This window comes from Manduca sexta, unplaced genomic scaffold (genome assembly GCF_014839805.1).
Source record: "Manduca sexta isolate Smith_Timp_Sample1 unplaced genomic scaffold, JHU_Msex_v1.0 HiC_scaffold_1753, whole genome shotgun sequence".
NCBI classification, from domain to species: domain Eukaryota; kingdom Metazoa; phylum Arthropoda; class Insecta; order Lepidoptera; family Sphingidae; genus Manduca; species Manduca sexta.
In genome coordinates this window covers 430-13,000 of record NW_023592649.1, presented here as the reverse complement: position 1 = coordinate 13,000, position 12,571 = coordinate 430, and the positions used below count along the sequence as shown (strand labels likewise).

Below are 12,571 nucleotides of genomic sequence, written 5' to 3'. Positions count from 1 at the left end.
TTGTCCTTTACAGTAGCTGCGGTCGTTGACCTCTATTTGCGTATTCTCTTCTCTATTTAGTGTTGCTCCGGCTACCTCATAGTTTAAACGTGTGTAAAGAGCGCGCGGGTAAGTTATACCCGGCCACAATGGCCACGTAACATTTATAAAGACAGCGTGTTTGTTGTTTTTTATTGTTTATTGATAAATTGCATATCGTTTTTCACAATTTTATGAACCATGTCTTACGAAAGCGAACAACGTCGACTCTTAGCCTTATTTGAACAAGCTGACGCCAGTGAAAATGAACAGTGCAGTTCAGACGACCAGGGTGAAATCGACCATATTTCAGAGCGAAGTCAAGGCAGTAATACGGAACAGGAATGCAGCGATGATGAGCAAGAAGTAATTGTTTCAACAAGTAACCAGCAATTTTATATTGGTAAAGACAATTCCACCAAATGGTCTTCGCAACCACCTCGGACCAACGTTCGCACAAGGTCAGAAAACATAATTTTACAAAAACCTGGGGTAAAGCCTATTGCGCAAAATGATAAGACTGAAATAGAGTGTTGGAAACGCTTTATAAATAATAATATGCTGGAACAAATACTTTGTCATACTAATGCTAAGATAAAACAGAGACAGTTGTCTAACAATAAACAATCGCTTCAGTATTTATTGAAAGAAACAACTATAGATGAACTATCAGCTTTGTTTGGCTTGTTGTACTTGGCTGGACTAAATCGTTCTAATCGCCAAAATTTGAGCGACTTGTGGAGAACCGATGGTACTGGTGTGGAAATTTTTAGTACTACTATGTCTTTGCAGCGTTTTTACTTTTTTACAAAAGCTGTTTGCGTTTTGATGATGCAACAACACGCCAAGAGCGAAAGCAACTGGACAATCTGGCTCCAATTAGATATTTTTTGAAGAGTTTGTCTCAAACTGTAAAAATACTTATACTCCCAATGAGTATCTTACAATCGATGAAAAACTGGAAGCATTTCGCGGCAGGTGCTCATTTCGTCAATATATCCCGAATAAACCTGCGAAATATGGCATCAAAATTTATGCTTTGGTTGATGCAAAAACTTTTATACAGTAAACCTTGAAATTTATCCCGGTAAGCAGCCTGAGGGGCCGTTTTTGCAAAGTAATAAAGCTTTCGATGTTGTAGACAGATTAGTGCATCCTATTTCTAAAAGTAATAGAAATATTACAATGGACAATTGGTTCACGAGCATTCCACTGGTAACACATTTGCAACGAAATCATAAACTAACATCTACAGGTACATTACGTAAAAACAAAAAAGAAATCCCACCAAACTTTATAACCACGCAAAGAAAAGAAGTATACAGCACTCAGTTTGCATTCCAAAAGATATGACGCTTATTTCCTACATGCCTAAACGGTCTAAAGTGGTGCTGGTATTGTCTTCTCTTCATCATGACCAAAACATTGATCCTGCTAGTGGTGAAAAAGGAAACCAGAGATAATTACATTTTATAATTCTACGAAAGCTGGCGTCGATGTGGTTGATGAGCTCTGTGCTACCTATGATGTATCTCGAAACTCAAAACGCTGGCCTATGACAGTATTTTATGCGGTCATGAATGTAGCTGCAATAAATGGTGTGATTATTTTTCGTGAAAATAATAACTCGAAAACAAACCGGCGTGATTTCCTTAGAAAACTCAGTCTATCAATGCTTGAAGGTCATCTTCGCGTGAGAAAAATATGGAGAACTTACCGAGAGGCTTACGTAAACGTATTCACGAACAAGTCGGTGAAATGATGACCTACCCTTCGAATAAAAGTTCTAAAACATATACGAGATGCAAAGACTGTCCTTCTGCCAAAGACAAAAACTAGGCATAACTGCAATAAGTGTAATAAGCCTATTTGTATACAACACATTATCCCATTATGCCAAAGTTGCGTAGATCTCGATAGCGAATAAGTCGATATATTATTAGTAAATAAGCTTTGTTTTATATAGTTCATAATTTCATGTTTATGTTCTAAAGAAAATTTTATGTTTTGTCTCTAAATGTCTATTATGTTATGTTTTCGAATAAACGTTTTAAGTTATGTTCTAAAAAAATTATCCCAGAATAAAAAGATTTAATTTGATGAGTAAGATGCTCATTTTATGATAAATAAATGTTTGATTTTTATTAATAATGTATTTAACTACCTATTTCCCTATTATAGAAGACTAATATTGACATATGCTTGATTCAGTGTACAATAATGTACATGGGTAAAATTTACCCGGCCACAACGGCCAAGTTCTGTTTATTAGCCACAATGACGCCGGGTTAAAAGTTTATGTGCAATATATTGCTGCGAAAACTTGCAAGTCAAAACACGGTTATATGTTATTATTAACTTTTAAGCTATCTTAATATTTAATTTAGTTCTAAATTATTAGTAAGGTACATGGTCTTCATTAACTCGTGCCTATTAGTAATTATCATTAGCATTATCTAATATACATATTATTCTGAATACTTTCCTAAATATATGTTCCTGACTTCCACAAATTCTTTTATCTTATTCGGTACCTTCCCACAGACATGAATATAATATCTTATTGCTTAGAATATGGTACGGAGTAGGTTAGTAAAATTACTATCTGATTCGCTTATCTACTTACCGTCATAGGCTACAATTTATATTGATTTCGTGTAATTTGGTCATAATATAATGATACATATCAAGTCCGAAAAAAAATATCCCGGAAAACTCCTTCACGCGGGCGATGCCGCGAGTAAAAGCTTATATATTACAATTATCTTTGGGGTCCATATACGGATTTCAAGATTGCTTATTCATTTCGGCCGATAGGAAGATCTTATCATAGGAGAAAGTACACATCATATATGTATATAATCAAATCAATTTATTATATTTTATTATGTATGTACATATAATATATTCAGTATTTTTCTTAAATATTTGAGAACAGTGTCCATTTGCCCCCACATCTGAAACATACAAAGTTTTATTAGTAAATCATTTAAATATTTAAGGAGCAAATTAGCATGATAGAAGCCTATATATTAATCCAGGCCATGGTCTATTTTTGTCGTTTTTTTTATATATACAGGTGTTTATTAATTTCTTTCTAACAAAAATCTACACATATTCTCGTAATTTCACGTGTATAATTTCACAAATTACGTAGTGTAATTATAATTATTACAGTACCTGCAGTTGGAGAGGAACCTGGCGTCGTAAGCGCGTTGCAGTGGGTGCCGCGAGGGCTGCGCGGCGGGAAGCGCCCGAGCGCCGCAGCGCGCGCACTGCCGCCAGCGCGCCGGCCGCAGTCCGCCCCCCAGGTACATGTACCTACATATTGGATTTTTTTTACCACGGGTTAAAGCGTCATTTACTAACATACAAAAAACAAGACTCAAACGATACATATTGCGCTTTTGATTTCCCTCACACTTTCTTGCCAATACTCGCCTAAGAGCTGAACATGAATTCGTAGACATTTGTCTATTTTACATCGAACCTGTGGCACTGACATATAAGATTCTCTTTAACAAAATTAATCTTCTGTGTCTACAATATAACATTGCGTTCTCTTATTTCCATACCGTATAGAGTCCATAGCTAAAGACGGTGTTGTTTCGCACTGTGCGTACGCTGGTGCCTCTGGGATGAATTTTAATGCTTCTGGCTCCACTCCATACTCCAACTACAAAATGAAATATTCAAGTACTGCATATACGCGCTGCCTCTTATGGTGAGACGGGTGAAAACACTGTTATCATTCAAGCAGCTAGTCAAAGATTACTATCTTTCTCACTGAACAGATACATTGATGTGTATGTATGTATTATACATGTGTTTTTATTTTTACTATCAATATTATTTTTCTTTTGTATGTATGTATTGTGTAGGTGTATATTATATGTGTATTTACGTATGTAATTTTTATCAATTATTTGTTTTTTTTTATTTATTAATATAATATAATCCACTGCACTACCCTCTCTTTCTATTTCTCGTTTTTATATCTATCCCATGGTTGTCTGGAAGACATTGCCTAGAGCGATAAGACCGCCATTTGTACATGTGCCTTTTGTCTCTCTTTTTTCTTCTTTGCATCGTTTTTTGTGTGTTTTGTACAATAAAGAGTAAAATAAATAAATATATAAACAGGGGATACATATATTATGTACAGTACCTATTTTAAATCTAATATTTTTTTGAGCCTAGTCAATTGATTGTGATAATGTTCAATTGATTGATTTTTATAATTGTTGTGCTCACGTATAACGGCCATTGCTTGCCATGTGGCGCAGAAACACTGCATCGCGGAAGGGACTCCCAGACTCGCGGACCCGTTGACTGTGCTGCGAGAGACGCACATTCCTCTGTTAAAGAAACACACGTTAATTTACAAAGTGCTAGCAAATAATAATATGTGGTGCAGAGTGTGTTGAATTAAACGAAAATAAAGGTACTTATGGATTTGAGAAAATTCTCCTTTTTGAAAATTAGTAATAAAAATGTATAATAATTACATTAAATGTTGGAATCAACTAGGGTTAGTGCAACAGTGTGCATTAGCGTAGGAAGCCTCAATTTGCGTCCTTATTTTAAGTAGGGTCATGCATGAATGGTTACCAATGAGGTCCTGCTTGGGTGTGTTGGAGGCGGCGAGGCGCGCGAGCGTGCGGCTGAGCGCGTCGGCGCCGCGCCCGCACGCGCGCGCGCCAGCACCACCAGCTTGCGCAACAGCAGCACCGCCGACGGGTCCGCGCACAGCTCGTACCTGACGCGCGCAATATTACATATACCGTAGCGATAAAAAGACCACCACTTGAATAAATGTAATATCTCACAAATTTAGACTTATTTGTGTAAAAAACACTACAAAATATAAATAAATTGTCTTTGAATATAGTAGATAGGAACGATGAAGGAACACATCTTGAGGAAACCTGCTCATCTGAGAAGTTTTCTGTAGGAACTTCGAAGGTGTGTGAAGTCTACCAATCCGCACTAGGCCAGCGTGGTGGACTAAGGCCTAATCCCTCTCAGTAGTAGAAGAGGCCTGTGCTCAGCAGTGGGCAAGTATATAATACAGGGCTGATATTATTATTATATTATTATAGTAGATAAGAAAGCAGGACCCAGCCCCATAGCCCATCTTTGCTATTTATTTATTATATCTCTTCATAATATGCTACCCATGTTTAACATACCCGTGTGGCTGATGGTGATGGTGTGTGAGTGTGAGCAGCGCGGTGAGCGCGGTGTCGCAGGCGCGCTGCAGCGCTAGTCGCAGCGGCTGCAGCGGCAACGCCTCCGACAACACTTCCGTCTTCGCCTCCAGCGCCACCAGGCTCTGGATAGATGTTTATATTGCTTTAAAGACATATTTTGTTGGTAGCAGGATATATTTTATATCCGCCCACATAGCGACCACAGTCATCACATCCATCACAGTCACAATTGATTCCAAGTTAAAGGGGATGATTGAATGCAGTAAGTTCCTTATAAAAGCTATGCCACAATATTCTTAAATTATGCATGGAGCTTAGTGTACTAAAAGCACTAATTGAGTTAAAGGAATAATCAGCTAAACGTGTCTCCTCAGCGGACCTTATCATGGTCGTGGTGGTGGTCGTCGATGAGCGCGTATATGACGTGGTGCGGCTGGTCGGGGCGCGCGTCGGGCCGCTCGTCGGCCGCAGCGCCGCGCACGCCGCCGCCCACACCGCCTGCGCCATCTGCAGGCACGTCAGCCACGTGCCGCTGTTCTGCCACTGTAGAGACACCCTGTACACGAACACAAAAAATACATTTTCAAATTAATTTACTATCTCATTTTTGACTGCCTTTTATTTAAACGTGTACACAAAATTTTAATCCGTTACTGGCCTTAACATTTGTGTATCAGATTGTATCACTCAGGTATAAAGGGTTGTGGATTTTAGTAAATAAATAAATTCAATTGTATGAAGATGCTTTTAAATAACATTAGTACAACTAGCCTATTCTTCCAGAATTTTCAAATATTTTCGTTTTATTGGATTTCTTAATTATTCTGTCTCAACAAAAACAATAGTATATCTGTGTTTACCTAAATACACTAGATATTTTGTATTGTTAAAGTTATCATTAAATTACATAGGGGAATTAAAACATTTACTTTGATAACATTTTAATGTACCATTATGTTTGCTTACCTGCATAACGCGATCCTGAGCTTCAACCAACTATGGTAATAATACTGCTGGAAAGATTGAGGTTGCCGCTGGAATGATTCCGTTAGCCTGAAAATTGTAACAACTTTCTAATACATAGTAATGTTGAAATAAAGATAACCAATAAAACACATTGAACAATTGCCGCCTTGATCGACGCGAGTCTCCAGGCGAAAGAAAAAAAAATATGCGAGGCACGGGGCGGAGAAAAAAAAGTTTTCCTGTTTTATCAGTATCGTCGGTAAAATAGTATAAAATGTCCTTAAAGGCACCGTGCGAGGCCCCGGCCGGTTGCCCGGTTCGCCTAAGCCCGCCTCTAACATTGAATACCAGACGAAAAATATATAAAGAAAATTAAATTAAAAGTCATAATTTTGGGTTTGAAATTTACTATAACGAGAAGCAGGGGCATTATAATTGAAACAAACGCACTTGTGCCTAAACTTAGGAAAATCAACCTAAATAATGAAAATCATTAAAATATGCTTTCTGCAACAAAATAAATAAACGATATATATATATATCTGCAGATTCAAGGCAGAAAGGGACCAATCAGAATACAGTCTGATCACTACACTAACAAACTAGGGCACCCACTTTTCGCCAAGTGTGTTCAATCCCATGATGTGATAGGGGGCGAGCCTATCGCCATATCTGGAGATAACTATCAGGATTATTACCTACTTATTTATTCTAGCCGTAAAACCTTTACATTTCATCTCTCTGTAGAGTTCATTACCTTTCATAAACAGGTTCTATGATGTTAGGTTTGAGCGTCATCAGCACATCGAGGCAGTCATATCCTGACACCATCGAATACTCCAACAGCGTGGTGGTGTGTTGTACAGCCAGGGGTAGTGCTGTCATTAAATCAGTAATAGTAATGTTGAGATTGAAAAACAATCATTAGAATCTAGAGTATTGAGATTAGAATAATATCGCCTTAGTGTAAAAACAATGATTAGAATCTAGAGTCATAGTTTTTAGTCAGAAGCCTACAAAATTTCCAAAGCAATTTACAAAAAGACATAACTACAATGTTTTGTGTACATTACTTTACTCTAGAATATCTTAAATTGTATCGAATTGTAATACTCACGTATGTCAGCCCACGGCTGCGGCAGTCGGTACACGTGTAGCTGCGCGTGAGTGTCGATCACCACCACCACGCCGCCCAGCTGGGACAGCTCCACGCATGACACTAGCGCGCACCCGCTACCGTTCTGAACACGTAATACACCAGTTACTAGTTTATATTGCCGAACAAAGGGCAACCAATTTCTCAAAAATATAATTTTTTTAAATAAACTACACCATGGTGGTACAATAGGAGTTATTAGCGTCTACATTTTGTCGCTTGGGATTATACTTTGCCCGTCCTTAACACCAGCCCCTTTTTCATCCTTGAACCAATAGTTGCAATGTCATCCCGAAATAATTTCAAAATAAAGGTAAAAAGGTAGACAAAATCTGAATTTACAAAAGTTATGTGTATTATTTGTTAATTATCGCTTGCTTTAACGGTGAAGGGAAACTTCGTGAGGAAACCTGCATTCCCGAGAAATTCTCTATAGGAATTTTAAGGGTACGTGAAGTCTACCAATCCGCACTGGGCTAGCGTGGTGGACTAAGGCCTAATACCTCTCAGTAGTAGGGGAATCCCTTGTCCAGCAGTGGGACAGTATATAATACAGGACTGATATCATTATTATTATGTATGAAACCTACTGAAAGGGCTCCTGGTCCATATTTAGTTTTCTTAGGTGGCGTGGCAGCGCCAGCCGGGGTAACTTCTGCGGCCACGCCAGGTGTCCCGTGGCTTACCACTTGGATGGTATTGCTTAACTGTCGACAAAAGGAAATATTTTTTTATAAAGCTCACATATTATAACTGTATGGTGTGTCAGACTCATTAACATTTTATAACAGGGCATAGTTTAACCCGACACGTTATGAGAAAGTGAGTACAATAAATTATCGACTGACGAGAGATGATTACCCCTTGGCAATCGACACAATTATGCCGGCCTGTTGGAACCGGATGTACACAGGCTGGTCTCGCAGCGGGAGACATTCACGTGGGTCACTATGGCGGTTTGTAACATCTCATGTAAGGTAGTCGCTGTCTAGGCGGATATGAAATATATCCTACCACCAGTAATAGGTCTAACAGTATCTTACACTATGTTTATTGGCATGTTTAATGTGCACTTTATAAATGTTTATAATATTCGTTTGACTGACGTAGTGGTGCGAGTCCCTGGAGAGCAGCCGCAGATGCCTGGCGGTGGCGAGCACGGCGTGCGGCGGCGCGGCGCTGAGCCGGCCGCTGCGCACGCACACCGCCGGCCCGCACTCCACCGCCCACATGCACGTCTTCTGCCACACCTATACATAAAAATATAGTTATGTAATAATTTTAATGGAATATGTTTTATACTTTTTACATTTGTATGTTGTCTGCTCAGTATATTTTTATAACGTGAAATTGATATTGGACATTTTTGTATCACTATTTGATTAATATTGCCTGCAGGTCATAGGCTTGTTGCCTATTACATGGGACCTGACGAAATATGGGATTACATAACACCTCTTTCTAAGCCTGGAAAACAATAAAAGCATGAATATGCAGTATAAATATTACTTAAAACATAAAAACAAAAGTTGTAAAATTAGTTTTTATCAGCAAATTGGAAATGGCAAAAAAGTCCAGTGTATAATAGGGAAACTTACAACAGTATTGAAACAATCTGAGGTTGTTTTTTGTCCACCACCAGGTGTTGTGCTTCCTTGTAATGGACCTGTTGAATGTCAACAATTATCATACATATATTAAGGGCGTAATCAACTCTTACAGCGTCAATATTATTTTTTTAAATATAAGCATTCATTTATAAATCGCAACAAGTACCGAGTTGAGTACAAGAATAGTTTTTACCTTTGGAGAGTAATTTGTGTACCGCATGCGCTCGCTCTGTGCACTTCCATAGAGACAGCGTCGCGCCCGCCACGAGCAGTGAGTCCGTATCCTCTCGCAGACACCACGTCAGTGACGCTATACACAGAGACTACATCAAGCGTGTTGAATTATTTTGCGCCTTTAAGGACGCTTACTTTCTTTATTAGTGACTAACTTTTAAAAGATAGTATACATGAGGATAATAAGGCTGTATACAAGAAGATTGTTTTACAGCCGAAATTATTAAATGATCTTAATTCAAATCAGCACTAGATACGAAAATGGGTCAATGAGAATAAAGCTTCATCATTACATTCACATAACTTTTGCATCAGTTTTTGAAATCGTTTGGCGGATTTTGATCAATATATCTTATTATTAGACTTAGTATATACAAACTGGGTGTGTGCGTGTCGTCGTCTGACAGGTAGATGGCGGGCAGAGGTTGCAGCGCAAGCGCGGGCGCGGCTCCGGGCGGGCGCGACACGCAGCACACGTAGCACCGCACGCAGCGAGCGCCGCTGCCGCCCAAGCCGCGGCACGCACACGCCACCAACAAGTTGCCATCTAAACACCACAAATATGTACCTTAGTTATAATGTAAAATATTTAAGATAAAAGGCAATACATTCCAAAAATATAGTAACATGATGTTGAAAAATGTAGAGTGCTGTGTACTATGTCAGATTGTAGTACCTTTTTTAGAGTGTTGTTAAAATAAAACAAATGGAAAAATCCATAATATATTCTTGATCTATAATTACACAAGATGAAAGAAAACAGTGACCTATCACTCACTCTTGTAGGCGATGGCAGCATCAGTGACATGGTCGCGTGTAGGTCGCAGGCACTCAGTAGTACAGAGGGCGCGCGCACCGTCTGAGCCCCCGCCTGTCGCCGGGCCAGTCAAGGCGCAAATAAGACCGCTAGCTGTGACTGAGCACGCGCCTTCACAGGCCACACCACTGTATTGATAATATTTAAATTAGTCATAACAATTGAAAAATGTGACAAATTTGTTTTTTTTTTATTTATTCTATACTCCTTAAAATAATGTAATAAGTAATAATTTCTAACATTACTCATGCAATAAGTTTAGTAAACAATGACTACTAGCCATTGCTTTGTGCTTTTTAAGGACAATGATTTGGTATAACAATACTACTTCATAAAGTTGTGATATGTTTTGAACATTTTGGTGATGTATTTTGAGGACTAGGATCAAACAAAATATCTAACAGTAATTTTATTGACTTTTTGCAATTGAAAACCTTTTTAGATCTTCAATTTTTTTTGGTGTTGTGGACAAAAGTAGTGTTTGATAATAATTTTTCTAAGCCATAATAGGAAATGTAACTACCTCTTAAGGTTTATTTATAAATAAAAACAGTTAACTTACCCAAAACCTTTAAGAGTGGGTGTAGATCTAAGCATCTGTATTTTTTCAGTGATAAGGGCATCGAGTTTCTTGTCTACAGTAACAATTCTGCGTCCATTGTGAAAGAATGCTGATTTAATGATGTGTTCACCTAAAACATATTTGTAATTGCAATCATACCATAAAACATATTTTATATCCATAAAGTATACATTTTAAACCGCCTAGCCAACTTGGTAGAAACACACCCTTATACCCCTTATTGCATACAGCAATAAGGTCTATAGGTGGTCACCGGTGACCAGATAAGGTCTCCAGAGTTTACCCTGTGGCTAAAAAGCAAGAACTTAATACAACCTGGAATATTAGTGCTGTAAAGGCAAGTCCACTCATTTAACAGGTACTCTTTCTGTCCAAAAACTGAGATGTCTCCCTCTGTGGTTGCGACCAGCAATTGTTTGCCTTCACAGTCCCACTCGAAAGTGATGATACCTGAAAATTAACAAGGTATGATATTGAAATAAAACTATTGTACAAATTTTATCACCATTATTAATATTATTATTTTCTCCCAAGTTTTCAAAGACTTTGTAGGCTTTGTGGTCATGGGCCGGACTGAGATGTTGGTCATCCGAAAGCCAAAGATATCATATTTCTATGTTCTTCATAAATTGATTCACAATAAAATTAGGTTCATCCTCAGTATAAGGTTAACAAAAAAATAATTATTAACTTTAAAAATTTATTGTTTTATGTGCCAGAAGTAGTATATTTTTTACTAAAAATTATTCCCTATTACTCACAGGGTAAGCTGTACTGGTGACTTTGTGGCTGTCCCATGGTGTGTCTAAGTCACACACGTATACATGTCCACCCCAAGTGTCGCCTTCGACGTCCGTCAGCTCCGTAGGCGAGGAGAATGCTATGATATTTCCAACCGATATAGTGCATATTGGGCGCACTACATCTGTGTCCGTGGGACTGTAAAACCGTAAATTTCTTTATAAAATAAGATTACTTTGTATTCACTTCAGGAAAAAAATTGTTATAATATATCGCATAGTTACAAAAACTTTATAGTTTTACGAAAACCAAATCTGTAAACAAGTACAGTACCTTTCAAAGTGTGGCGGTTCGCATTTCAGCGGCTTGCGCCTCATTGAATATATTAATTTCATGTTTCTTGATTAAGTTATTTCACTCCCTCATCAATTTTATTATGTAAACACGAGACGCTAGTAAACAAATAAATAAAAATTATAATTTTACCAACACATAGGAAAAAGTAAGTACAAGACGTGAGCCATAGAGTAAGTAATATACTACGTAAGAAGAGGCGGCACTTAGTACATTGAATGTGAGCTCACGCACACATACGTGAGTCCAGTAGAATTACATTTCGTACCAACATTACGCAGAAAAAATGATACGCAAGCCTGCCAACTATTGTATCGACAGCTTTACATCGGATAAAAATTGCTGACCATAAATCTTGCACTGGTATAAATTATGATTGAATTTAGAATAAAAATAAAACGTCCACAATTTTTAATAATTCCCTTTATTTAATTAGAAAATACACAATATTATCACGTGAATTTCTTATGTATAAATTGTATAATGTTTAGATCTCCTACTTAAAAATTCATAACACTCCAGTTTTCCGTTATTTATTTCCAATTTTATATGGAAATTGAAAAATTTTATACCTTACAGATATGATCTTTTTCCGTCTAATCAACAATTACTATGATACAATTATTGCAAGGGCAAATTCATAGATTTCACACGTGCCTTTTTTGATTAGGTTACTAAGCATAGAATTGAAACTCCATAATCTAGAGTATTCTCTTCAACGACTACCTGAGGTTGTAAATTTGAATTAAATATACATCACTTTTATGTAATGTTTTAAATCATAATATAAATTTTCTGTTACCGGTGTAGATCAAGTGGATACTTAGCCATAAATATGTTTGACTTTGGGTACTTTTGTATGCCACAAACCTTACATTT

General features: G+C 37.6%; 1 protein-coding gene across 1 annotated transcript; it reads right to left on the bottom strand.

Annotated features, from left to right (window-relative positions):
* Positions 1-2,881: 2,881 nt before the first annotated feature.
* LOC115439776 (mediator of RNA polymerase II transcription subunit 16) lies at positions 2,882-11,978 on the bottom strand. The gene is given in 22 exon segments (XM_037445539.1): positions 2,882-2,975; positions 3,199-3,339; positions 3,594-3,694; positions 4,273-4,376; positions 4,630-4,717; positions 4,720-4,777; positions 5,211-5,353; positions 5,611-5,700; positions 5,703-5,787; positions 6,198-6,284; positions 6,955-7,075; positions 7,315-7,438; positions 7,944-8,060; positions 8,460-8,603; positions 8,952-9,019; positions 9,157-9,273; positions 9,577-9,744; positions 9,976-10,142; positions 10,577-10,706; positions 10,913-11,047; positions 11,355-11,536; positions 11,672-11,978. Coding segments are annotated over 22 exon segments (2,469 nt in total). The 5' UTR covers positions 11,734-11,978; the 3' UTR covers positions 2,882-2,938.
* Between the last annotated feature and the right edge of the window lie 593 nt (positions 11,979-12,571).